General features: G+C 38.9%; 1 protein-coding gene across 2 annotated transcripts in view; it reads left to right on the top strand.

Annotated features, from left to right (window-relative positions):
* Positions 1-2,182: 2,182 nt before the first annotated feature.
* The window catches only part of LOC107752719 (phospholipase DDHD1), a 26,259-nt gene continuing 2,736 nt past the window's right edge, over positions 2,183-25,705 (top strand). Inside the window, exons 1-13 of one of the 2 annotated variants that reach the window (XM_016568745.1) lie at positions 2,183-2,335; positions 2,788-3,410; positions 6,460-6,636; positions 9,485-9,580; positions 12,027-12,155; positions 13,820-13,967; positions 20,264-20,373; positions 20,686-20,792; positions 21,768-22,030; positions 22,138-22,213; positions 23,083-23,232; positions 23,323-23,387; positions 24,900-25,072. In XM_016568745.1, the coding sequence (XP_016424231.1) occupies positions 2,840-3,410; positions 6,460-6,636; positions 9,485-9,580; positions 12,027-12,155; positions 13,820-13,967; positions 20,264-20,373; positions 20,686-20,792; positions 21,768-22,030; positions 22,138-22,213; positions 23,083-23,232; positions 23,323-23,387; positions 24,900-25,072 (2,065 nt within the window). In that variant the 5' untranslated portion in view covers positions 2,183-2,335; positions 2,788-2,839. Of the gene's footprint in view, positions 2,336-2,580; positions 3,411-6,459; positions 6,637-9,484; positions 9,581-12,026; positions 12,156-13,819; positions 13,968-20,263; positions 20,374-20,685; positions 20,793-21,767; positions 22,031-22,137; positions 22,214-23,082; positions 23,233-23,322; positions 23,388-24,899; positions 25,073-25,705 lie in introns of those variants that run through there. The other variant, XM_016568744.1, reaches the window with a different exon arrangement.

Below are 25,705 nucleotides of genomic sequence, written 5' to 3'. Positions count from 1 at the left end.
GACATGTAGTTGCAAATGAATGAGAATTAGTTGACATGTAGTTACAAAGTTACTTATAGTTAATAGAATGTCTAAAGTGGACTATCGAAATAAAGTGTAACCAAACAAAGTCTCAGATTTCAAATTCTGTCCGTCGTATTGCAATATTCAAACAATAAATGCTGTTTTGGCGCCTGAGTGACAGATCGCTGGAGAACGTAACACACGTGAACTGATCATCTCCTCCACTTTAAAAGCCCAAAACCAGAAAAGAGCACAGAGAACATACACATCATAATCACGACCAAACTAACAATCAAGAGACTAAAAGCTCTTGAGGACATGCAGGTGTCACATAAATCAAAGTTTGCACACATGTGAATAGTTCTTTCGGGCTCACAGTCACAACACCATACTTGGTCTCCTGGATTTCCCTCAGTAACTGACACATATAGCCTGTTAGATGAAGTTGTAGTAGGCTAAAAGAAGAGTGTCAACACTAGTTCCAGTTTAGATGACAGTGCAGTGCAGGTATGATGGTGAAGAAGCTCTTCTCATGTGTAATATGGTTCAGCGGTTCAAAAACTGCATCTGCAATCAATGCTGAGAGGGAATTTGGAGAGCTTAATGCAGCAGCAACAACAACAGCGTGTTTCTGATTCTCATGTGTAGAGTCTCAAACTCTACGTGAGCTCTAAGAAACGTGTTGCCCAGATTACCGAGACTCCTGACGGACACGACGCCGGATTATTACCCCTAGTATTGATAGGTTTGGGGTTAAGTGTGGGGGGTTCTCTGTCCAGCATTTGCTTTGTAGGATTCTAAGATCTCCACTGAAATCTCTTCTTTATTACTTTCTGCACATAACGTATGTAAATGTATGCTTTGTTTTAAGGCAAGACGCTTTCATAACATGTCTTCTTTCAGATTAGTGGGGGGAAAAAAACAGCCAAAACGCACATTTATGTTTATTTTATTAGACTTCATCTATTTGCGTCTGTAGATTTCAGTTACAATGCATATCTTTAACACAAGTGATTGCCCACCAACTAAACAAAATCATCTCAATGGATATATCAGCTGACGACTTTGCCACATTCTTCATTAATGAATATCTGGAATAATAATAAATGATAAAATGCATTTCCTTCAAAGATTCAGCAAAGAATCACTCAGGCATGATTGAAATAAGATAGGAGATGAATATGGGTCATTTTAGACCCATTGGTGTAAAACTGATGTAGAAATACAACAACTGTGTTTGTTTATAAAGTAAGGAAGGGAAAAATAAACAAAATGATTTGTGGAAGTCAAAAACAACATATTTAAAGACTATCTGGAATACTAAATCATAGAAAAACATTTCTTTGAGCGATTCAGCAAAGAAACACTCATCCATAACTGAAATAACATAGGAAATGAGTACGGGTCATTTTAGACCCATGTTGTGCATTAGAAGGGTATAGTGACACAAAAACGATTTTTATTCAAAAAGCAAGAAAAAAAAAAGGATTTGTGATGATCAAAAACAAGTTAATTGATGAATTCATGGAATTCTGAATGATGAAATAAATTTCTTGCAAAGATATAGAAAAAATAAACTCTAGACCCATGTTGTGCATCAAAGGGTTAAGGATCCTGGTTAGGAAACCCAAAGGTTTAAGGTTCAAACATCATTAGATTAAAAAAAAAAAAACATTAATAAATAACAGTTAAGTCATGTTGGAGAAATTGTTCTAATTAGTCACTAACATTTGCATGCATGCTCTGTCAAAAGCTTTTTACGAGATACAATGAATTATTAATTATTTTATTATATTTTATTATTATTTTGAGTCACGCGGTGCTACACTGTAATATGCCATGTGAGTTAATTACCATATATAATATATAGGCCTACTGTAATATGTCATTATGTGAGATGTCATTTTCCTGCACGTGACTGCCTATATCTATTCAAAAACTTCAGTTCTTGTTATTTTAATACAAAATGTATTTGTGTTTAAACGGGTGCATTTTACTTCAAACCATCAGAATCCAGGACTTGTTTAGCCACAAATACGCGCGAGCTCTGGCTGGCCAAATGGCTTACCTGGTTGCCTCGTAACAAGTGCGCTACGCGCTCATACGTGAGCTCTTACGCACTACGTCTCCTGTGACGTAAGGCCGTACATCCCGCACTTGTCAGCCAGCAGGTCAGCCGCCATCAGTCTGACTGGAATAGAGCACAGACTTATGTTTCTATTTGTGACACGGACTCATTTATAGATAAACAGAGCGGAAGAGCGTGATTCGGTGAAATGACGCGCTCCGGTTCGGCTGAGAGACGGCAGGTTTGGAGCAGCGCGTAAATCCGGTAACGTAGTGCAGATTTCAGTGCAGGAATCATTGCAGTGTGTCAGACCGGTTCTTCGTCTTTGCCCTCGGATATAAAGCAGCTTTAAACAGCTCAATAACATTACAAAAAAAAAAATCGTTTAATGTACATTTAAAAGTGGCAAGTTGCTTCTAAGCTACTTTTGTTGTTGTTGTGGTATGACGTCACGCTGGCCATTCCTGCTCACCTGACCAGCAATACACAGCTGAATAACATGACATGGTGTAATTTAGCTGATAAGCTATAGTGGCAGGTTGAGTGTCAGGTACGTTTTGTTTTGACATGACGTCATGGCCCTTGTTGGGTGACGTCACAGAGCTCAGTTCCGGTCGGGACCTCCGCTGGCTCCACAAGGAAGGAGTTATGAGCAGTCTTACTAAGAAGACACGGTTTATTAACAATCCTGGCAATAAACTGTCTTTTGGCATTAGAGACCGAAACGATGCCTTCATCAGCCTCTACGACGAGTCCATCGGGAGAGGGATGTACGCAGACACGGGCAGACACTCTTCGCCACGGGACAGAATGACGCTGAGACTCGGGAACCGTGGCGATCCTGCCTCAGACGTCCTTCCTAGGGGCCATCTGGACCCACGCACAACTCCTGTCACCAGCTACCTCCATACCAGCAATACAGAAGACTGCACAAACCCTGCCTCAGACTACTACCACGGTAAGGATCATCTGTTCGGCATTCGGAAAGCGGCCCGGTCCTGCGCTTCCAGACACCGATTCGAGGTGATCACAGAGCTGGGGCCCGAGGAAGTCAGGTGGTTTTACAAAGAGGACAAAAAGACATGGAAGCCCTTCATGGGACACGACTCTCTCAGGATAGAAATCATGTATCGCAGATTCTGCGAGTTAAACCCGGAAAGGGCTTTGAGCCGTGGCGGAGAGGAGATTCTTAAAGACGATGGGCTTGATGGAGGGGAACCGGCGCTGGATACCAGCAGCAAGGAGAGCATTGACATCACTATTGAGGCCGTGTGTGTCAGAGGAGGACTCTATGAAGTGGATGTGAGGAATAAAGAGTGCTATCCGGTGTACTGGAATCGTAAGTAATGCTCCTTGATGGGTCAAGTCACATTTCTTTATATGTGCCCCTGGACGACAAAACCAGTCATAAGGGTCAGTTTTTTTAAAATTGAGATTTATACATCTTCTGAAAGCTGAATGAATAAGCTTTAGGATACGGCAATTTTTGGCTGAGATACAGCTATTTGAAAATCTGGAATCTGAGGGTGCAAAAAAATCAAAATATTGAGAAAATCGCCTTTAAAGTTGTCCAAATGAAGTTCTTAAACAATGTATTGTTGGCTATTGCTACAAATATACCCCAGCGACTTAAGACTGCTTTTGTGCTGCAGGGTCACATATACCTCTTTACACACTACAGATTGTTTCAAAGCAGCTCGTAAATTCAGTTTCAGCTGTAAAGCAGCTCTACAGGAGAAGAAGCACAATTGACCTATCGGTAAGCCCCTCCCCTCGAACGCAGATGAGCCAATGGCAGTCGAGTATCAGTTGCAAGGGGTTCGGAACTCAGACATCTGTAGGTTTCAGCGCTGTAGAGAAACACTGGAAGATCCGAAGCTTTCATCGGTTTGATGGTGTTTATGCTACAAAAATGGAAAAACGATGTGCCTGTGGTACTTGTAACACTGATTCCAGGTATACTGAGAGGATGGGCGATAGAATTGATTTGATTACATTTCCTAAACCCAAACAAAACAGAGCAAAATGTCCCTAAGCATTCAACCCCAATCCCAATGAAGACAAAAACATTCATTTTCTGGTTGTCATACTCTCATTAAGTTACAGCAAGGTATCTCTGGCTAAAACCAGCTAACGTTAAAGTTAGTGAGTCATGGCTATTGCAAACCTAAATAGCGAACTGTTCTCACGTCATGTACAGTGTAGGGCAAAAACACATAAACGAAGGTCTACATTTCAGTGCCTCTCCATATTAAACTGGTTAAATGTACATTAATTTAATCGTACCCTGCGATACATGAACAGTGTTGATCCTGCATGTTGTCATCCGCGATCGTGACGACCGTAACATGAGCTTACCGATAGGTCAGTTTATTTTTTGTTCTTATCTGATAGTGTCAGTGCAGTTAAATATTTAATATTATACTGATTATTAATTGTCTTTTAAACCCAAGTCCTGACTCAACAAATTACCGAATAAAGCACCCCACAGTTTTTTATTTCTTTACTGAATTGGGTTAGACTCATTTGGCAGGATGTGGTCTGTAATATTGTGCTTAAGTCTTATTGCATTCATTGGCTTTACTGACAAAAGATCCGTTTTAAATTGTGCCGACATCCTAATGACCAAAAATGTGAGATTGAATCTCCACGCCAGGAATATTGTATCCAGTCTCATTACCAGATTCGGTCAGAAGATTTTGTCTGGTATCCAAAATCAGCCGGCAGCGTCTTGTCTGACACCCAAAATCATTTAACAAAAATGTTTTGTCTGAAACCCCAAACTGTAACTGAGAGTCTTTTATCAGCCTGAGATGCAGGAGATGAAGTGATGATAAAAATGAGCCAGGATTATTGAATAATCTTATTATATCTGACCAGCACAGATCCAACAAGTGTTTTAAGCAAAAGCAATAGAAAAACTGCTTCACAACATCACCCTGCTATGTTAAAAGCTTTGAAATGGAGACATTCTCTTATCTCTAACTCGTGAAGACAGATATCTCTTGAAACCATGCAATCTGATTAAACATTAATAAAAAGCAGTACAAGAGCAAGGAAAATAAATAAAATAATAAGAAATGTACTAAAAATTAATAAATGGTTAAATGATACGTAAATGATTATTTAATTTAATTGAGTATTTAAATGATTATAAATTATTAAAAAACACAACACAGCTGTATAGTTGCTTTCTTGAAGCTACACACATGTTGCTCTTGAGAATCCTTAGATCCTTAAAGAGTTATTGAACATTTCTAAGCTTAACGTGCTCATCCTTCCAGGAAAAGTACCTGCCCTGTCCACTGAATTATTCACATTCTTTGGTGTCTGTGACACCTGCAGTTTTGTTCACGTCAGGTGTGAAGTAAGACCTCTTTTTTTTTTCTAAACTTTTTATTTAAACCATTTTTGAAACCATTTTATGCACATAATTAGAATAAATCATACCCATATTTATTCTCCCATCTGGATTAAATATAGTTTTAAAGGGGTCCTATTATGCTTTTTCACTTTTAAAATTTTAGTCAGTGTGTAGTGTGTATGTTTGGGAATAAAAAAGATCTAGAAAGTTACAAATCTCAAAGTCCACTCCAAAGGGAGATATTTTGTTAAAAAAAAATCCCTTTTCAAGAACTACAACGAACGGCTCGTTTGGACTACAGCATTTGTTTTCCGTGCTTTGTGATATCACAAAGCGGCTCATTAGAACCAAAACAAAATCAAGACTTTGTAAAAGAGCATAATAGGACCCCTTTAAACCACTTTTATAACAGATAAAAAAAAAATAATGTGCATTTTTCTTTTTGAAATATGTTATTACACAACAGGGAAGTAGTGTAGTTGACAGTGTGGACAACAGTGATTTAAACTTTCACATGATGAAAAATGCTCTTTTTTTCAGAAGAGATATTCGGTGCATCATCTTAAAGGCAACATGTTTTGTTTTTTGCATAATGATTAACTGTATTAGCATCTCGGGTGAGTGTGATATCACTATAGTGTGTTTAGCAGAAGAATTCAGAGTAAAACTTTTAAATGCATGTACACGGAAACTGATTTGGAGTAGGATTTACTTTGAAACAATTTTCACTCAGAAATTGCTAGAAAATTGTGTAAATAATTCCAAAGAAACGGCAAGTAACACATTGAATTAAATGTAAAATTCTGAAGTATAAAGGATATTTTCTTGTAAAATGTACCCCAGTAATCTTTGTTTAATTGACAGCTTCAAAAAACTATTTTTGCAGTGTAGATACATTTTACCCAATGTAAATATATGTTTCTTATGCTTGTACACATTTTTTGATTGCTGAATGATCCTAGTTCCTACTTCTATTCCGTGTTCTGTACTAATAGTACTTTATTTTGTGTTCTCTGCCCTGTAGAACAGGATCGTATCCCTGTCATGAGAGGCCAGTGGTTCATTGACGGCACATGGATGCCTGTAGAGGAGGATGAGAGCGACCTCATAGAGAAAGAGCACCTGGCGTGCTTCCGAGGACAACAGATACAGGACGCTTTTGAGACTGACACGCTGGCCAAGACTGTGGACAGAAAAGATGGTGAGAGACTCTATTACTAGCACATTATTTGGTTGTTCTAAAGAGGTTCATTGTAAAAAGAGAGCATTCGTCCTCTATGTGAGGCTGTTAGTTAGTTTAGAAGTATTGGGAAATTAATGACGAATCCATCAGTGAAAGGTTTTGTTCCTGACAAGGTCACACCTGCCCTTATTGTCAACACCTGTTGAAAAATGACAGAGCGGAATGCGTGCATGACTGAAATGCTCCTCATACCATTTCTAAAACATCATGATTGCATTTGCATCCCAAAAAATTTTTTTTGTACTTTTCAGCTATCTTTTCTATCCATAAACACACACAAGCCCTTTTTCCACTGGCAGGGTGCTGCTGCTATCTGGAACCACAGAAAATTTGCTCCACTGGAAAAATAGCAGGAACATCTGCTCCACACTGACCCCTAAAACAAGCTGGTCTCAAACCAGGAAGGACTAATATGGGGAGAGAGATCTTTTAAACAATACGTTTTCAAAACAACAATAACTTATTCTGGCAATACTGACACAAATTAACACTGGAAAGCATAAAACTAGATAGATAAAACTATAGTGCGTATGTCACATTGCACAGTGGCAGTTGTTTAATACCAAGTTGTTCGTGTAAAATTAAATATTATTTACAAATATCATATGTCAGTTGATGAGTTTATATTAATTATACATTAAAAACTTCTGTCCGTTGCATTAAAAGCAGCTTGTGATGGCCTGATGCTTAATCAGTTTATTTGAATGTTCTATAATGATATCTATGACATTATCTATAGTGATATATGTGAGACATTCTGCATAAAATTCTGGGTTGAGCATTGACAAGAGGGTAGCACACAGAGAGCACTTATTATTATTATTTTTTTTAATACTTTGAATTAACATTTTTGTAATTTAAATTTGAAAATTGAAGTATAGCAGTGAAGGAAACTAAATAACAGAGTAAAGTTAAATGTGCAACCCAGAAGTGAATATCCATAATGGCAATTCAACACAACAGTTGAAAGATACTGATTTAGGTCTTATTTTTTTATTTACATTTTTAAGGATTTTTTGTTTTATAGGGTAATGGATTATAGACAAAAAGCAAAAATCTCTTAATTTGCCAGTGAGCCAATGTGACTCATCTCACATTGAGATGTTACAATAGGGTCTAAGCAGCTAGGTAAATTTCTCCTTTCTTTTAAACTACACTACAAGTTCACTGTCTTGTAGGCCACTTACTCTTGAGGTGCTAAATGTAGGTCATACAAAATTACATCCAATGTGTATTTAAACATTGAGTTACATGAACGCTGAATGAACATCTTCCACTGGGATCTAACTTTTAATCACAAGTAAAGGTTCATTAGATTAAAATGTAACTTTCTTGTGCAGAAAATCTTGTCTAATCTCCTCTAGTCAGTAATCCAAATCTCGTCATCTGCACTTTTACAGTTTTGTCCTATCAGGATAGCAGATTCTATCGAATAAGCAATTTTGTTGAATAATCGACCTTGGAGTGTCACAGGGTTCTGTCCTGGGACCTAAATTAGTCTTAGTCTTAAATTATTCGGGTGTAGCTTCTTTTGTTTTCAGTCCATTGTAACAGCAGTTTCATGCTGCACATCACACTTTTCATTACACATGACACACATTTTGGTGTGGCTTAGTGTTCAGAAAAATCAATGTGTTTACAATCTTCAAAAAAGTCAAATCTGCCAGTAGCTTACTTATACAGTAATTGACTTTGCATGTTAAACTGAGATGTGAGAACATTTTTATTATATGCTACAATTCTTGTGTTTGAGACATTATAGTGTAAAAATCTCTTTTACAAATGCAGACTTATAAATGTTAAAAAAGGCTTGTTTTAAGGGTCTGCTGTGTTGGGAATGAGTGCTTGGGTTTTGAAAAAGGAGAGAAATGTTCTGCATTGGTTGGTGTGTAAGAAATAAAGGGAGGGAAGGACAATAAACAATACAGCCTCACAGAGGAGTGAATTCTCTCTTTAAAATAGAATCTAAGAATCTAAGTTATTTAGGAATAGGATCCTATTACATGCACATCATTTTCTGATTAAGGTCTGTGTTCTAGTTAAGTCTTTAAACTCCGAAAGGTTTAGATGCTTCAGAGGTGTTGGAATGTTCCTGTGTGCAGGTTTATTATGGAAGTACCAGAGATATTCTCCTTGTCATTTATTACACTGCATATTTAGCAGTTCTCTGCAGTGTTTTTATGTCACACAAGCACAGTGATCTAAAAGTGTAGACTCTAACGGTGCTTTGTCTTAATTTAGTTTTGGCAATGCACAATGCGTACATAATTACAATATGATCAAATTTCATTTAATAAAGCCATATTCTTGTGCTTGTAAACATGGTTAGTAAAAGATCAAAGTAATAAAACAACAGCTCCCTTAAACACTGAATTAACAAAAGACCAGTTATGTTATTTGGATTTGTATGAGTTTGTGATTTACATGGTAGAGTGATTTTGTGTTTTCACTGTCTTTACTATTGAAACATTTATTGGTTAACAAATCGGAAATAAGAAATGTGTCCTGGGTCATATCACATGCGTTCACTTTGAAATCCTTAAAAAAGGCCCTTATAAGCATGTAAGCAGCATGATTTTCATGTGTTACTAACACAGGTCTTGATGTTATTGCCTTTCCTGCTTAAATGTACTGCTGGAATGACACAATTTGATGGCATTACTTATATTTTGAGTTGAATGTTATACAGTACAATGCAGTCTCATAATACTGTGGGTTTTTATTAAAACTAAGATTTTGTGTTAGAGTGATATAGAATAGTGATATTGCCAATAACATGACCACTTACTGTTTCTTGGTTTGTTAGTTCTTTCCCATTTACCCCCATTCTACCTCCCCTTTCTATTCAAATGGAGCGGATATCAGACGAGTGCTAAAAGTCACAAGCGAAAGCGATGTCAAGGTACTACAACCCTCTGTTTTTACTCCTTGTAGATGCTGATTCTCTTTTTCCGCCTTTGTTCATTAGAACCCTGCATTAGCTTCACAAATGTGTTAAAAAATTATTCTTTTTGTTCCACTTTACTTTTTTTCCCTGCTGTTTTTTTTTCTTATTATAGCTATTAGGATACTATATTTAGAATCTGATGTATCCAAAATACCCAAAGCAGTGTTTTGGATACATACATTGTGTCTCATGTTAAAGGAACACTCCACTATTTTTGAAAATAGGCTCATTTTCCAACTCCCCTAGAGTTAAACAGTTGAGTTTTACCGTTTTCTAATCCATTCAGCCGATCTCCGGGTCTGGCGGTAGCACTTTTAGCTGTAGCTTAGCATAGATAATTGAATCTGATTAGACCGTTAGCATCTCGCTCAAAAATGACCAAAGAGTTTCGATATTTTTCCTGTTTAAAACTGGACTCTTCTGTAGTTACAGCGTGTACTAAGACCGACGGAAAATGAAAAGCTGCGATTTTCTAGGCCGATATGGCTAGGAACTATACTCTCATTCCAGCGTAATAATCAAGGAACTTTGCTGCCGTACCATGGGTGCAGCAGACGCAATGATATTACGCAGCATTTCATTTTCCGTCGGTCTTAGTCAAGTCTTAGTCAACTACAGAAGAGTCAAGTTTTAAATAGGAAAAATATCGAAACTCTTTGGTCATTTTTGAGCCAACACCACCAACACCAAGGACACAAATAATCAGTGAGGAACTCATAGCTCAACAATAAACCATGAGAAAACATGCTCAAGTATGTAAACTTGCAGCAGAACTATTTTAAATTTGATTATTTATAATTATTATTATTAGTCTTTTTTTGACAGTTCTGCAGCTGTTCCATTAGCCTCCCTTAAGTGTTTTCTATAGCCTAACGGTTTTCTATGGGGGAGAAAAAGCTTAACGTTGCATTCATGGCTATCTGCTTTACTGATAGTAATGCTATTAATAAGGTTATTAATATTACAATTGTTATTAGTATTAATATAATCTATAAATACTGAATTGGGCCTCCAATGTCACTGTTATAGTACATTAAGCCACATTAAGCATTTTAGAACGTCCCAAAACCATGCCTTAACTATAAGCAAAGCTGACTGGATTTGAACTTGAGTCTAATTTTAAAATAAAACTCTATGTACCGCTCCATTGTGAACGTACGAGCAGTATGAACCACTAACTTACAAGCTGTAAAGTAAACAGGAAGTGTTTGTCCGAACTCAACTGGTTTTGCGAGAGAACGCAAAAAAAAATTTCCACCCTCCCCAATTTTTTTTCCCACCACCATGTCCCTTTAGGGGCTCCGTAGCATTGTATGTGAATGGTGAAAAAACACACTTTTTGCATTTTTTTCCCCAAAATGTGCATGCCTGTAACTCAAGAAATGTTAAAGATATCTTAATATCCTTTTAGAGTCTGGTTCTTAACAAATGTTTATCTTCATTATCTTCATTTATCTTCTATGTGATTCAGTTCCAGAGATACAGTGATCTCATTGTGGCTCCATGAGTAAATTGTTCAGTTGTACACATATTTAAATGTGGGTCACTTTGTATAGAGCTAATACTTTTTTTTTTTTTCATTTTAAAGACAAATGCCTGAGGAACAAATAATGTTGAAACTGGAATCTAAACAATTGCAAAAAATATTATTTTTAGAGAGTTTTCATAAGTAACCACTGAAAATGGGTAAAATTCAACAGTGCTTCATGAGTTACAGGCACATAATGCAAAGCTGTATGGAAAGTGACCCACATTTGGTTTAACAATTTACTCCTGAAACCACATTGAGATCCCCATTTCCAGACCTGAATCATATAGGGCCTTAAAAATGAAAATACCAAAATAAAAGTTTGTTAAGAACTGAATTCTCAAAGGATTTTAAGATATTTGTAATATCTACAGATAGGCAAGAAAACGTTTGGGGAAAAATGCAAGAAGTGCCACCATTGGCATATAATGCAACAATGATTACTAGTCAACAGATTTTACTACTATACCTATCAGTCTCTGACCAAAAAAAATAATGCTGTAAAAAGTTATTTATTTCCTCCCTCTGTAAGTAATGTAATTGTAATTTGTACTAAATAATTAATATAAACATTTGAACAAAAGTATAAGTGTACATTTAAACCATCCATAATGTCTTTTAATGAAGACTTTTAATGAAGTGAACTATCAAACGCAAACTGAGGGATGACATTATTATTATTTTTTTGTTATCAATAGACACTGGAACATTGCAATATATATATATATATATATATATACTGTATATATATATATAATGTGAGTAGAAACTGATATTGATATTCTGTGCATGTTATGAACAGTGATGTGTGTTACTATATAGCCATGTCTTTGAATGTAACGAGTGTGGTCTTCTTTCCTAAATGTCGTCCAGCCATTCACAGTGTGCAGTTGAGCCGCAGTCATGTGGACTGGTACAGTGTGGATGAGGTGTATCTGTATAGTGACGCCACCACGTCTAAGATCGCCCGCACTGTCACGCAGAAGCTGGGCTTCTCTAAAGGTGAGTGGACAGAGTGTACACACAGTAATCAACCTGCTGTTCAATCCCAGCTGTATTTTTAGGCACTTTTGTTATATTCCTTTTAAAAAAACTCTCCAAACACGCAGGACTTGTATAGACAGACTTGTATTAAAAAAAAAGCATCAGCTTTTCTGATAATATGATGGCAGTGTTATTTTAGTATCATTGTGATACTTTTAAACTTTTTATGAATATTTAAAAAAAAATTACATTTAAAATTAAACATTTAATTTTAAATTAAAATGTAAAATATATATGATCATTTTAGTCAATGTTATTTTATTTTTGTGTGTATTTTTGTTTTTTCAAAAATATGTCTTTATAAGTTTTATTAATTTTCAAGTCATTTTATTTTAGTTATTTTATATTAATAAAAAAGGGGAAACACTTTAGTTTAGGGACCAATTCTCACTATTAACTAGTTGCTTATTAGCATGCATATTACTAGCATAGTGGCTGTTTATTACTACTTATAAAGCACATATTCATGTATTATTCTGCATGACCATATTTTAGATCCCTTAATCCTAAACCCCATGCCGAAACTTAACAACTACCTTACCAACTATTAAAAAGCAGCAAATTAGGAGGCAAAAGTTGTAGATAATGGTTAGTTAATAGTGAGAATTGGTCCCCAAACTAAAGTGTGAACAAAAAAGTAATATTAAGTTTTATATTTATTTTATTTATTTTTTAATGTTTATGTTTATGGTTTAAGTTGACTATAATATCCCTGTTAATATTTTACAATGAGGTCCTATTAGTTAACATTAGCAATGCATTAACTAACAATAAGTAAAACTTTTGTTACAATATTTATGTTTGTTAGCGTACAACATTTGATTTGAGCAATATATTAGTAAATGCAAGATTTGGTTTTTAAAAAGCCTTTTTCCAAAAGGTACATCTGGAAAAAGGGGGGTCGTCTTATAATCAGGGTCGTCTTATATTCGGGCCAATACGGTAATTAACATTAACTAAGATTTATAAATGCTTTGAAATATTTTTATTGGTTGTTCATGTTAACCAGGGCTGTACGTTAACTTTTTTTTCACATAGCACTGGTGCTACAGAGATTGAAAGTTTTGTAGCACAGGCCAAAAAGTTGTAGCACAAGTATAAAATGTCTGTTATCATGTCTGAAAACAAACACATGGAGTTCATCACTTAAACAGGCACTGATGTTCCACACAGAGCACAAAAAATACAAACCATCAGGAAAATTGTTTTTAGACAACGTTTTCTTAATTTGCTGTATGAACATGCAAAACTGTATCGCACGCGTGCTACAGTGGTAAATTTATTCATCGCACAGACCAGTTTTTTCGTAGCACGTGCGACATATATGTCGCACTGTACAGCCCTGATGTTAACTAATGTTAACAAATAGAATCTTATTGTAAAGTGTTACTATGACCATGTATGATGCAAATAGCCAAGGTAGGATATTTTAAGGTATTTTTTGTGTCCGCAATATTTTTATAATGTTTTAATCTTTTCATAAAAAGCAGTAGAGGTACAAGAGCCCATGTTATAATGTGAATATAGTCACAGATGCAGAGGCTGCATAAACGCTATTTATGTGTGACTGTATGAATAAAACAGCACAGCTCTCATAACGTGTGTGGTGTGGTTGTGCTCAGCCTCCAGCAGTGGCACCAGACTGCACCGCGGCTTTGTGGAAGAGGCCTCGCTGGACGATAAACCCCCTCAGACCACACACATTGTGTTTGTGGTCCATGGCATTGGACAGAAGATGGACAAGGATCGTATCATCAAAAACACTGGCATGTAAGTCCTCAGGAGAGCTGTTAGTGATAATGAAGTCCTCAATGATATGCAGTGGTGAACAGCTATAGTGTATAAAATAGGAAAATATTTGGATGAATGTGTTCATGTAAACACGTTCAGAGCTCCTGGTTTGCATTTTCTCACAAAATGTGTGTTTCTCATGTTTATCACTTAATAAGAGTCAACACCTTGATACTGCTTTGACCAGTATATTATAAATAGTTACAGCTCCAACATTCACTTATGAATTAATTTAAATTTCAGGATGCTTTCAAGCTGATTTTCCCAGTGGGACAGGCGCTGACGAGAAATAGGTTTACCCCTATGAGAATCAGCCCATGAAACAAATAACTGATTACTAGTGGTCGACCGATATATCGCCAAGGCCAATACATCGCCCGATATTTGGCATTTTTAAAATATCTGCATCGGCTGATAAGTTTTTCTGGTTGGCCGATGTGTTCAAGGCGGTACTTTTATTTTAACGGCGCTGAGTGAACGCCAGCGCCTGAACACAGTGGTCACATTCTCCCTCTTGTAGCGAATAAGAGGGAGAATGTGAACAGTGTCGTCGTTCAGTTCTGTCTAATATGAATTGAAGTCTATCTAATAATCAGATAGAACTGTTAAACAAAGGAATTAAAATGTATACAAAAAGTATTATAACGATTGCTTTAATATTATTAGTAATAGAAAGGCAAACATTATACTACTTTCTCATTTGCCATCAGCATATTTATATACGCATTTATATCATTTAAACAAATCTTTGAATGACTAATGAACATTTAATTTCACAAACCTTGCAGACTTAGTCGAATCTAGTTGAAGTGTGCATTTGTATCCTGCATGATCGCGTGTTCTCTGGGTGACGGTCAGTCTGTGCAAATTGAATGCTGATAGGAGGAGAGTTCTGCTTGACTGGAAACACGCGATCGGCAAACTTTAAACTAGTGATTTCAAATTATGCTGCGCTTTATGCATTTGCCCGCTGTCATATTCATCTCATTATTTATTTATTTGTGAAAATAGTATGTTTATTTTACACAATTATTTTTAATCCATTTTCAAATGATTTAAAATTTCTTAAATATAAATTAAAATAAATAAAATTATATCGGCCATCGGCCACCCTGCTTTCCAAGATATCGGCATCGGCATCGGCTGTCAAAAAACCAATATCGGTTGACCACTACTGATTACTCTTCCGCAGCGCTTTCGTTCTGTTTACATAGTAACACAATGCACGGACAGGGCACAAACAGTGAAGCCACTCTTCTTCTGGTGACGAAAAGGGTGGTGGATGAAAAGCCAATAAATCCACTTGATTACAGGCTAGAGCTGACTCGCTCACCTTAGGCACGAACGCTGTATTAGTTTTGAGAGACACTCTGGAGTAATCCATAGTGAACTGCATACAGGAGTTATGAACTGACAAAGCATGAAGTTCACTAACCCGCTTTGCAGATGAAAGAGCCAGTAATAATGCAGTCTTTACCAAAAGGAGCTTCAGATCGCTGCTGTCTATAGGTTCAAAAGGTGTACGAGATACTGTGTACTGTGCGTTAAGTACTACAGACAGATCCCACGGCGGAATCAGTGGTTTTGACACCCTGTTCAAATGCCACGCACCGCTCATAAACCTGCATACAAGCGGGTGTCGACCCATAGTGTTATTTGTCAATCCCCACATGACACGCACAAATCGCCGCATGATACACCTTAATGGCAGAAAAAGCTCTGCCTTTATCCAAAAGTTCTTGCAGAAAACAACACATCTGCGACAGAACAGAGAAACAGAACAATGTGCTTATGCGCGCACCATTGCTCGAAAACATTCCATTTCCTATCGTAGGCAGAGCGCGTCGAGGCAGCCCTCGCATTCTGAATTGTCTCGATCACCCTTGGAGGCAAACCAGTAGCATTTAAGTTTAACCTCTCACGGACCAAGCCCAAAGAGCAACTTTGTCCGGGGCGGGGTGAAAAATCTCCCCGCGCGCTTGTGAGAGGAGGTCTCTGCGCAGCATAGGAGCTGCGCATAGGAGTTGCATTATCTCTGTCAGCCACAATTTCCCCGGCCAGTTCGGGGCAATCAATATGACTGAGTGACCGCACTCCCTTACTCTTCTTAGAGTTGGTATGATCAGACTTAGCGGAGGAAACGCGTAAAGCAGTACATTTGGCCACGGGTGCACTAAGGCATCCACACCCATAGGTGCACCGTCTCTTGCTAGCAAGAAGAACAGAGGGCAGTGAGTGTTTTATGCGATGCGAAGAGATCTACGGCAACGCGGCCGAATCTCTTTTACAACTGGCCCACTACCTGAGGGAGGTGTGTCCATTCTCCGTGCCAAGGATTCCCCCTGGACAGGAGATCCGCCCCCCGCATTCATTATTCCTGGTACGTGCGTTGCCCGTAATGAATGATAAAGAGAAAAAGTGTTTCCTGCCCCACACAATCAGTTTCTGTGCCAGACTGTGAAGCTAAAGGAGAGTGTGTGCCCCCTTGGCGATTTATATAAGCTACCGTGGTCATATTGTCTGATCTGATCAAAACGTGGTGGTTCCGCAGAAACTGCACAAAATGTTTCAAAGCTAGAAACACTGTTAACAGTTCTAGATAATTTATGTGCGCGCTCTGCAGCGAGACGGGCAATTTCCCTTTCACTATTCTGCCCTCACACACTGCACCCCAACCTCAAAGTGACAGTCCGTCGTTACCACCTTCCTCATGGAAACTGCACCCAGCGGATTCCCTGATTCGAGGAACAAGCGGTTTCTCCAATGGCGGAGAGCACGCATGCAAAGTGGTGACACCATCACTCTGTGGTTGAGGTGGCGTTTTGGACATAAGTGTTGTGCCGCTGTCCAATTCTGAAACTCCCTCATTCGCAACAGTCCCAAAGGAATAACCAAGACTGTCGAGGCCATCAGCCCCAGAAGGCGTAAACACAGTCTGAATGGTACTTTGTTCCCTTCTTGAAACAGGGACAGACAGCTGCGACCTGATGCGCTCCTCTTACAGAAATGCTTGATACCGATCTGAGTTCAGTCTCCTGATGAATCTGTGTGAATCTCCTCCACATCTCCTGTGTGGGCACCAGGCAGCTTTTTGTCTCGTTTATCTTGAAACCTAAGCTCTCCAAATGAGACACAAGCATGTGTCTGTGTCTGCCTCCGCTTGCTGCCATGACGGAGCGCAGAGGAGAAGATCGTCCAAATAAGATGACACTCTGAGACCCGCTGTTCTCAGCGGTGATAGAGCCGCTTCTATACATTTGCTGAACGTTCTTGGAGCTAATGAGAGCCCGAACGGAACAGTCATAAACTTGTTGGCTGTGCCCTGATAGGCAAACCTGAGGAATTTCCTGTGTGCCGGGTAGATGTGTATATGGAAATATGCATCTTCCAGATCGACTGAGGTGAACCAGTCTTTCTCGCGAATAAAATGTGACCGTGCTTTGAATGTGGGCATTTTGAACTTGTATTTTCTGAGGTGTTTGTTCAGGTTCTGCAAATCCAGAATGGGACGGAGACCTCCCCCTCTCTTGGGAATTACAAAGTACCGGGAGTAAAAGCCTTGCTGGCTGTCCTCCGGCGGTACAACTCGAATTGCTCTTTTCCATATTAAAGAGGCTATTTCTTCCTCTAAAACTTGAGCTGACTCCCCTTCTGCGGCTGATATCAACACACTGTTGAAAACTGGTGGTTTTACAGAAAACTGCAGACGATAACCCCTCAGTATCGTAGATAAAACCCAGGGGTGTACTGCGCATGCGCGCCAGCTCTCTGCGTGAGCAGCGAGCGGACCGCAGCGGCTCTCGTCCACTAATGGCGCGGTCGCACCATCCTGCGGGGGAGCTGGGGATTGCAGCTCTGAATTGAGTAAGTTTGGTTTTGTTTGTGTTTTTATTTTCAAACCTTGCTGTGCCCTCGGCCCACTGCCTGGATGCACAGGGAATTTGTTTATTTTCACACCACACATATTTCCTTGTGAACAGCGCTCTGCCCTTTCTGGCAACTCCGTGGGTGGAGAACTTCTTTGTGGGGCACTGGGGGAACTGGTGTGAACTCCACACCTGAACTGGTCAAAAGAGAACTTTTTGACATTTCCTTGAACGATTCCCAAGTCCAACGCCTTCTCTTGGCGGGAGGGGGAGAAAATAACCACTCTTTTTGAGGGAGGATAACAACAGATACTCCAAGAGTGCTGTTGCTCGTCCCCTCATCCAGAACATGAGGACGGGTTAGGTTGCTTGGTGTTTCTTCCCTCTCTGAGGGTTTGCCGGTCTGTGTCTAGCTGCTGCTGCTGCAAAGGAAGGTTTCCCCCTTGGCTTTGCTGGCTAAGGCCGTGCCTCAGTCTGTTGAGGCTGAGGAGGTCTGGGGCTCCTGAAAACAGACTGACCACTTCTGAGAGGGGCATCAAAACCAGGGCGTGCTAATGGAGAAGCCATTAGCCGAATGGGTTTTCGGGGGAGGCAAGCTTTGAAAGCCTCACCCTCCTGCTTCCTCAGATCACACCGCTGGCGCATAGCAGTGACTGATGCTCCGAAAAGGGCTTTGGGCTCAACCAGGGCATCCAGGAAATCAGCTTTCTCTCTGTCAGATAGTCCTGAAAGTCCCAGCCAGAGAGCTCGCTCGCCAACCACTGCCAAGCCCATGCTGCGGCCGCAGCTCTGGACTGCGCCCCTGGAGGTTCTCAGGTTGAGATCTGCAATAACGCAGATCTCTTCCCAGAGAGCTGGGTTTGGTGACCCAGCATCCATTTGTCTCCTCATCTCCTCCATGAGCTCTACTTGATAAGCAGTGAGGCGAGAGGTAGCATTCAGAGCCCTCACTGCCAGAGCAGAGGAACGATAGATCTTCTGAAAAACTGAGGTTGTTAAGTGCTCAGTACGTCCTGGCAGTGAAGCTGAGGCAGAAGAAAAGCTGCTCTGCGATTAGGGTTAAGATGATGAGCCACTGACAGCTCAACAGGAGGTCGACGGCAGTTGCTTGCCATCATATAGGTCTCTCTCCGTTCCCTGGCCCGCCTGCTGCGACGGCCATTCAATAAAAATTTTATTGACCCTCACCCTCCTGCACATTTCGAGCAGATCGAGCTCCACTTGAACCGAGGCCGGGGACCCTTCGCTTAACGCGCTTCCTGGACAGGAGGACATCGTTGGTAGGATCGTGTCGTCATCATCCTCCTCTCCATCCTCCTCCAACAGACGAGTGATCACTTCGTCATCATCCTCCTCCTCCTCTCTTCCCTCTGACAAGATCGGGAAAAGAGGAGGAAGCTCGGGGGAGACTTCATCCATAAACTCGCCCCAGCTGCATGACACAGGTGGCTCTTTGGTCAACGTGGTCGACGGAGAAAGGGAGGGGTCTCCTTTATTAGCGGCCGCCACCCGCACTCTTCTCTCCAGAACCCTTGACGGGAGAAGGGAACAGTGCGGACAGCACTCGGGGTTCACGAGTGCTGCTTGAGCATGTCTCACCCCCAGGCATACAATACACTGGGGATGAGAATCCCTGCCTGAAATACTTGCTCCGCATGCACAAGGACGCGAGGCATCTTTGTATGATATAAAGATCAGTGATATATATGAGGGAGGCGGGACTCCCGCATCACTGTCGTGATTGGTCTGTCAACAGACAGACGTGGTGTAATCGGTGCTTCCAGGATTGGTAACGCCTGAGGCGATTCCCATAGTGAGATACCGAACGAATGTTTGAAAAATAACCTTCCTTAAAAAAAAAAAAAAAAAACAGAAATGTTTTTATTGTTTGTTTACTATTATAGCATTTATTAATATTTCAAATTAGCTTTTATTTTATATTTTCATATTTTTTATGTTTTCATTTTGGTTTTAGTAATTGTGTTTTTAGAATTTGTAATTTGTTTTGCTCTTTATTATTCGTAAAAACGAACAAACGAACACAATGTTCAAACAGTACAGAAGACATTTCTAAGAAATTGAACAAAATACAAAAAAAGATAACTTTTTTTATTTAAAAAAATATTAGTCTTTTATTGGCATTTTTATTTGTCTTTGTTTTAATATTTCTACTATTTCTATAATCTTTCTTTAAATTTTAGCATTTCAACTACAACTTTATCACTTTGTTTCCAACTATTTTAATAGTTTTAGTTGTAGTTAACAATAATTATTTTTGAATACTTATTCATTACACCAAATACACAAAATAATGTTCTTTTTAGCAGCATCATATGACCCCTTTAAAGTGTGCACGTTTTGAAGGGTAATGTGATTTTCTGTATGTAACCTTGTGTTTGGTGTGTTCAGGCTGCGGGAAGCTGTGAGGAAGATGGAGGAGAAGCACTTCGCTGAGCAAACAGAGGAACATGTGGAGTTCCTGCCGGTCGAGTGGCGCTCTAAACTGGCTTTGGACGGCGGTAAGACAGACGCCACACCACACCACGTGTCTGTCTGCATTCACCCTCTGAACAGCTGCTGTTATCACACACTCTGTGCTTTTACCTTTTGTTCAAAAGCACACACATGCTGTTTTAGTGGAGAGCAGAAGAATGGCAGGAGAATATAATACAGGCCATAAACTCATTTATCATCTTTCATCCCTCCATCAGCTGTGCAACCGAAACAGCTCAAACAATGACGGACATTAACATTAATAACGAAATGATGACTGAAAAAATACATGAGCCTTTGTATGCATATTTTGAGAGCGTTGTCCTCTTCAAATGCAGACACAGTGGAGTCAATCACACCAGATAAAGTGAGAGGCCTGAGAGATTTACTCAACAGCAGCGCCATGGACATCATGTACTACACCAGCCCTCTCTACAGAGACGAGGTGACCCACATTCATGATGAATAGTTATATTTTCTCACCCTCGCGTCATTCCAAACTTGTACTGAAATTCAGAATAATGTTCATGCTGTTCTTTTCCACACAATTAAAGCATATACACTAGTAACGAGTGGCTGTCAAGCACTAATACGTTGATCACATAAAGCTATGAAACTTTTAAGGTGCATTTTTGTGGTATTTTTTGGAGCTCGACAGTCTCTAGTTACTATATACTTTTATTGTACGGAAAAGAGCTGCGTCAGCAAACCATCTCCTTTTGTGTTTCACTAAAGAAAGTAAGTCACATTAGTTTGGAATGAGATGAATGTGATTATTTATTACAGAACGTTCATTTGGGGGTGAGTTAAACTAGCGTTCAGACGTTTGGGGTTAGACAGTTTTTAATGTTTTTGAAAGAAGTATCTTCTGCTTACCAAGGCTGCATTCATTTGATCAAAAATACAATAAAAACAGTCATATTGTGGAATATTATTACAATTTAAAACAGCTGTTTTCTATGTGAATGTATTGTAAAATGTAATTTATTTCTGTGATGTGCAGCTGTATTTTCAGCATCATTACTCCAGTCTTCAGTGTCACATGATCTTCAGAAATCATTCTAATATGCTGATTTGCTGCTCAAGAAACATTTCTGATTATTATCAATGTTGAAAACAGTCGTGCTGCCCAATATTTTTTTTTGTGGAAATAGTGATACATTTTATTTTTCAGGATTCACAAATGAATAGAAAGTTCAAAAGAACAGCACTATTTTGACATATAAATCTTTTGAAACATTATAAAAGTCTTTACTGTCACTTTTGATCAATTTAATGCATCTTTGATGAAAGAAAGCATTAATTAATTACTTAAAAAAATCTTACTGACCCCAAACATTTGAACAGTACTATATATCTTCCTATATAGCTGACGTATAAAGTATTTTGTTTATATATGCTCTAATGTTCATCCTTCCAGATCACTAACGGTTTGACGCAGGAGCTCAACCGCCTCTATTCTCTCTTCTGCTCACGAAACCCCGAGTTTGAGAGCAGAGGCGGCAAAGTGTCCATCATCTCCCACTCGCTGGGCTGCGTGATCACCTTTGATATCATGACAGGCTGGGATCCTGTGCGCTTCTGTCTGCAAGAACATCGGGATCAGCTGGAGGGTGAAGATTTGCACTGGACCACTCATGAAGAGCGCCACCTGCTGGAGGAAGTGCAACTAACCAGACAGAGGTAAGTAACTGCGTAGTAATGCGGTGAGTTTTGCATTAAACAAGCACCACTCATTCTTCATGAAAATATAAATCTTATATCTTGCAATTAATCTGTATCTGTGACAGGTTACGAGAACTGCAAGATCAACTTCAGGGCCTGAAGGCAGCAAAACCTACACCCTTTCCTACATTAACATTTAAGGTGATGTAGTGACATTAAAGGAATATTTCACCCAAAAAAGCTGAAAATGTGCTCATTCTCAGGCCATTCAAAATGTAGATGAGTTTGTTTCTTCATCAGGTTTGGAGAAATGTAGCATTCCATCACTTGCTCACCAATAGATCCTCTGTAGTGAATGGGTGCCGTCAGAATAAGAGTCCAAACAGCTGATAAAAACATCACAATAATCCACAAGTAATCCACAGCACTCCAGTCCATCAGTTAACATCTGGAGAAGACAAAAGCGGCATGTTTATGAGTCCATTAGTCCATCAGTTAACATCTGGAGAAGACAAAAGCGGCATGTTTATGAGTCCATAATATTGCTCTCTCCAGTGAAAAAAGTGGTCTGGTCTGAATCAGGAGAGAAATCTGCACAGATCAAGCACTGTTTACAAACTAAAACAAAACAGCTCTAAACAAATTTGTGGGTGGGTTTTGATGTGAGAGACAACAGGAGATGGACTTTTCCAATGGAGGAAGCGTTATTATGGATTATGGACTCGAAGGATTTGTTTCGTACAAATGCAGCTTTTGTCTTGTCCAGATGTTAACTGATGGACTGGAGTGCTGTGGATTACTTGTGGATTATTGTGATGTTTTTATCAGCTGTTTGGACTCTCATTCTGACGGCACCCATTCACTGCAGAGTATCCATTGCTGAGACACTGATGCAATGCTACATTTCTACAAATCTGATGAAGAACAAACTCATCCTAATCTTGTATGACCTGAGGGTGAACACATTTTCAGCAAAGTTTTATTAACTTGGTTTTCTGCTCTCTCATACAAATAGCACATCTGTACAGTATCTCTACAGTATATGATAAAGCCCATTAAATAATTTGCAGGTGGAGAACTTCTTCTGCATGGGTTCTCCTCTGGCTGTGTTTCTGGCTTTGAGAGGCATCCGGCCCGGAAACACCGGTGACCAGGACCACATCATGCCCAAATCCATCTGCCGGCGCCTCTTCAACATCTTCCACCCAACAGATCCTGTGGTAAGACCACGTCACTGCATCTCAGTCTGTCAACTTGCAGTGCAAGGGATTCATTTAGCTTTTTTTGTCATATATTTCATTGTCTGACAGGCCTATCGACTGGAGCCTCTTGTTTTAAAGCACTATAGCAATATTGCACCTGTCCAAATACACTGGTGAGTCTTGATATCTTATTATTTGGGGAGAGTTTATACAGTCCTAATCAGGAACATTGATTTACATGCTTATGAAATGTAACATTATATTTTATATTTTCCATTTGACCTTCATTTTTCAGTATCTTAATTATTTTTGTCCTATTTGTAGTAGTGTTTAAAGCAGTGGTTCTCAGCCTTTTTGACACAAAGGCCCCCTGTTGTCCAATATTTGAGCCCCCGATCATATAAGCTAAAATATTTTCGGATGAACTTTTTGTTACGTTTTTTTTTTTTATTATTATTATTAACAGAAACTGAGAGTGTTGATGTATTAAACTAATTAGCCATAGTTAATTTTATGATTCCAGAAGTTTCAAGAACTGTATGTGCTTTAATAAACAAATAGTTATTGAGGTAGAAACGAGTTTACATGTTGATTTTATGTGTTCTTACTAGTGCTGTCAAACAATTAATCACAATTAATCGCATCCAAAATAAAAGTTTTTGTTTACATAATATATGTCTGTGTACTGTGTATATTTATTATGTATATATAAATACACACACATGCATGCATTTATTTAAGAAAAATGTTGTTTATACATTTAAAAATGTATATATAATATCAATTATATGAATATAAATAAATACATGGAAATATTTTCAAAATATATACTGTATTTATATATACATAATAAATGTATAAATACTGTATTTATATATACATAATAAATATACACGGTATACACACATATATTATGTAAACAAAAACTTATATTTTGGATGCGATTAATCGTTTGACAGCACTAGCTCTTAGTATTTTAATTATATTTGTTATTTTATTTCATGTTATGTTTTAATTAATTTATAGTTACAAACCCACACACTACCTGTCAAAAGTTTAGAATAATTATGATTTTTTTTTTAATGTTTTGAAAGAAGTCCCTTTTGATCTCTTATGATTCTTCAGGAATCATTCTAATATGCTGATTTGCTGCTCAAGAAACACTTCTGATTATCAAAGTTGAAAACAATGGTTCTTGTCTGGTCTTCTCACAAAAATATTGTGACGAGAGGGGCAGGGCCGAGAGCCGTGGGAACGGAGCGAGGCCGGTGGAGTAATTGATAATGAGCGTCCGCGAGGGCCATGATGGAGAAGTCCAGGCCTGGTCCTCTCTCGTCTTTCACTGTCGTCACTCTTCCTTTTATCCTTCCGGAGCTCCTCCGTGGGACTCGAGACCGGTGAGTGGCGCAGGTGTCGTGCATTAGCATTTACTCCACCGGCCTCGCTCCGTTCCCACGGCTCTCGGCCCCGCCCCCACTCGTCACAAATATATAGCAGCAAAAACTGCTATAACACTAATAATAAGAACCATTATTAATAACAACTGGGCACCAATAATAACTGGTGATTTTGCTGTGGGCTCCAGAGCCCTGGTTGAGAATCACTGGTTTAAAGTTTAAATTGGCCAGAACGTTAGGCTTCTCTGTTATGATTCTGGATTTGTGTTTTGATGTATTGTTTTGAAGGTGTAACACCATCAGCCCCACCCCGTATGATGAGATCAGACCCAGCCATCTAAGTGTGAGCAAGAACGCAGCGAGCGACACGGAGAACGGCTCCAGTCCCAGCAGCTCACCTGTGCTGGTCACGAGACACTACGGAGAGTCCATCACCAGCCTGGGCAAGGCCAGCATACTGGGTACAGCTGACTACATACTGAATTAAACTACTATGAAATAGGAGTGTGCGATATATATCGTCTGCGATAATACCGTAATTGTTGTTTTAACGATGTATGATTTGACATTATCGAGTATTTTGCAAAAACCATTCAAAACACCCCTACAGAGTGCACGCATACATTACGTGAAGTCTAGACTAGTGCGAGTGCGTTCTTTCACTGCATGATTCAGTCTAATAAAATGCATTTAGATTGATCACAAAATTCAAGATATGGGGACAGAAAATGTATGTATTTATATAATTTCATATAGTTAGTAATGTTTTTTTTCTCTCCAAAAATTACCATGATTACAAATGTAATACTGATTATTTACAACAGTTCAAACAACAAGAAGTTAATTAAGAGACTTAGACACCATTTTTTTGCTCAATTTCGACAACAAAAATAATTCCAAACACAGCCACAGCACTGTTTTGCGTCTCTGAGCAACATGACGGTGTTTGGTTCCTGAATGAATCAACCGTTTAAATGATTCGGTTCAATCGCAATGACTCACTTATTAACAGTGACTTGCTGCCACCTGCTGGTGGTTTTAATTTCACATTTAACGTTTCTTTTTATTATTTAAATAATTTCAAATAACAGTAT

Source organism: Sinocyclocheilus rhinocerous, unplaced genomic scaffold (genome assembly GCF_001515625.1).
Source record: "Sinocyclocheilus rhinocerous isolate Xijiao unplaced genomic scaffold, SAMN03320098_v1.1 scaffold321, whole genome shotgun sequence".
Classification (NCBI taxonomy): Eukaryota; Metazoa; Chordata; class Actinopteri; order Cypriniformes; family Cyprinidae; genus Sinocyclocheilus; species Sinocyclocheilus rhinocerous.
Note: the sequence above shows the minus strand (reverse complement) of the source record. Positions and strands in the feature narration are given on the sequence as shown.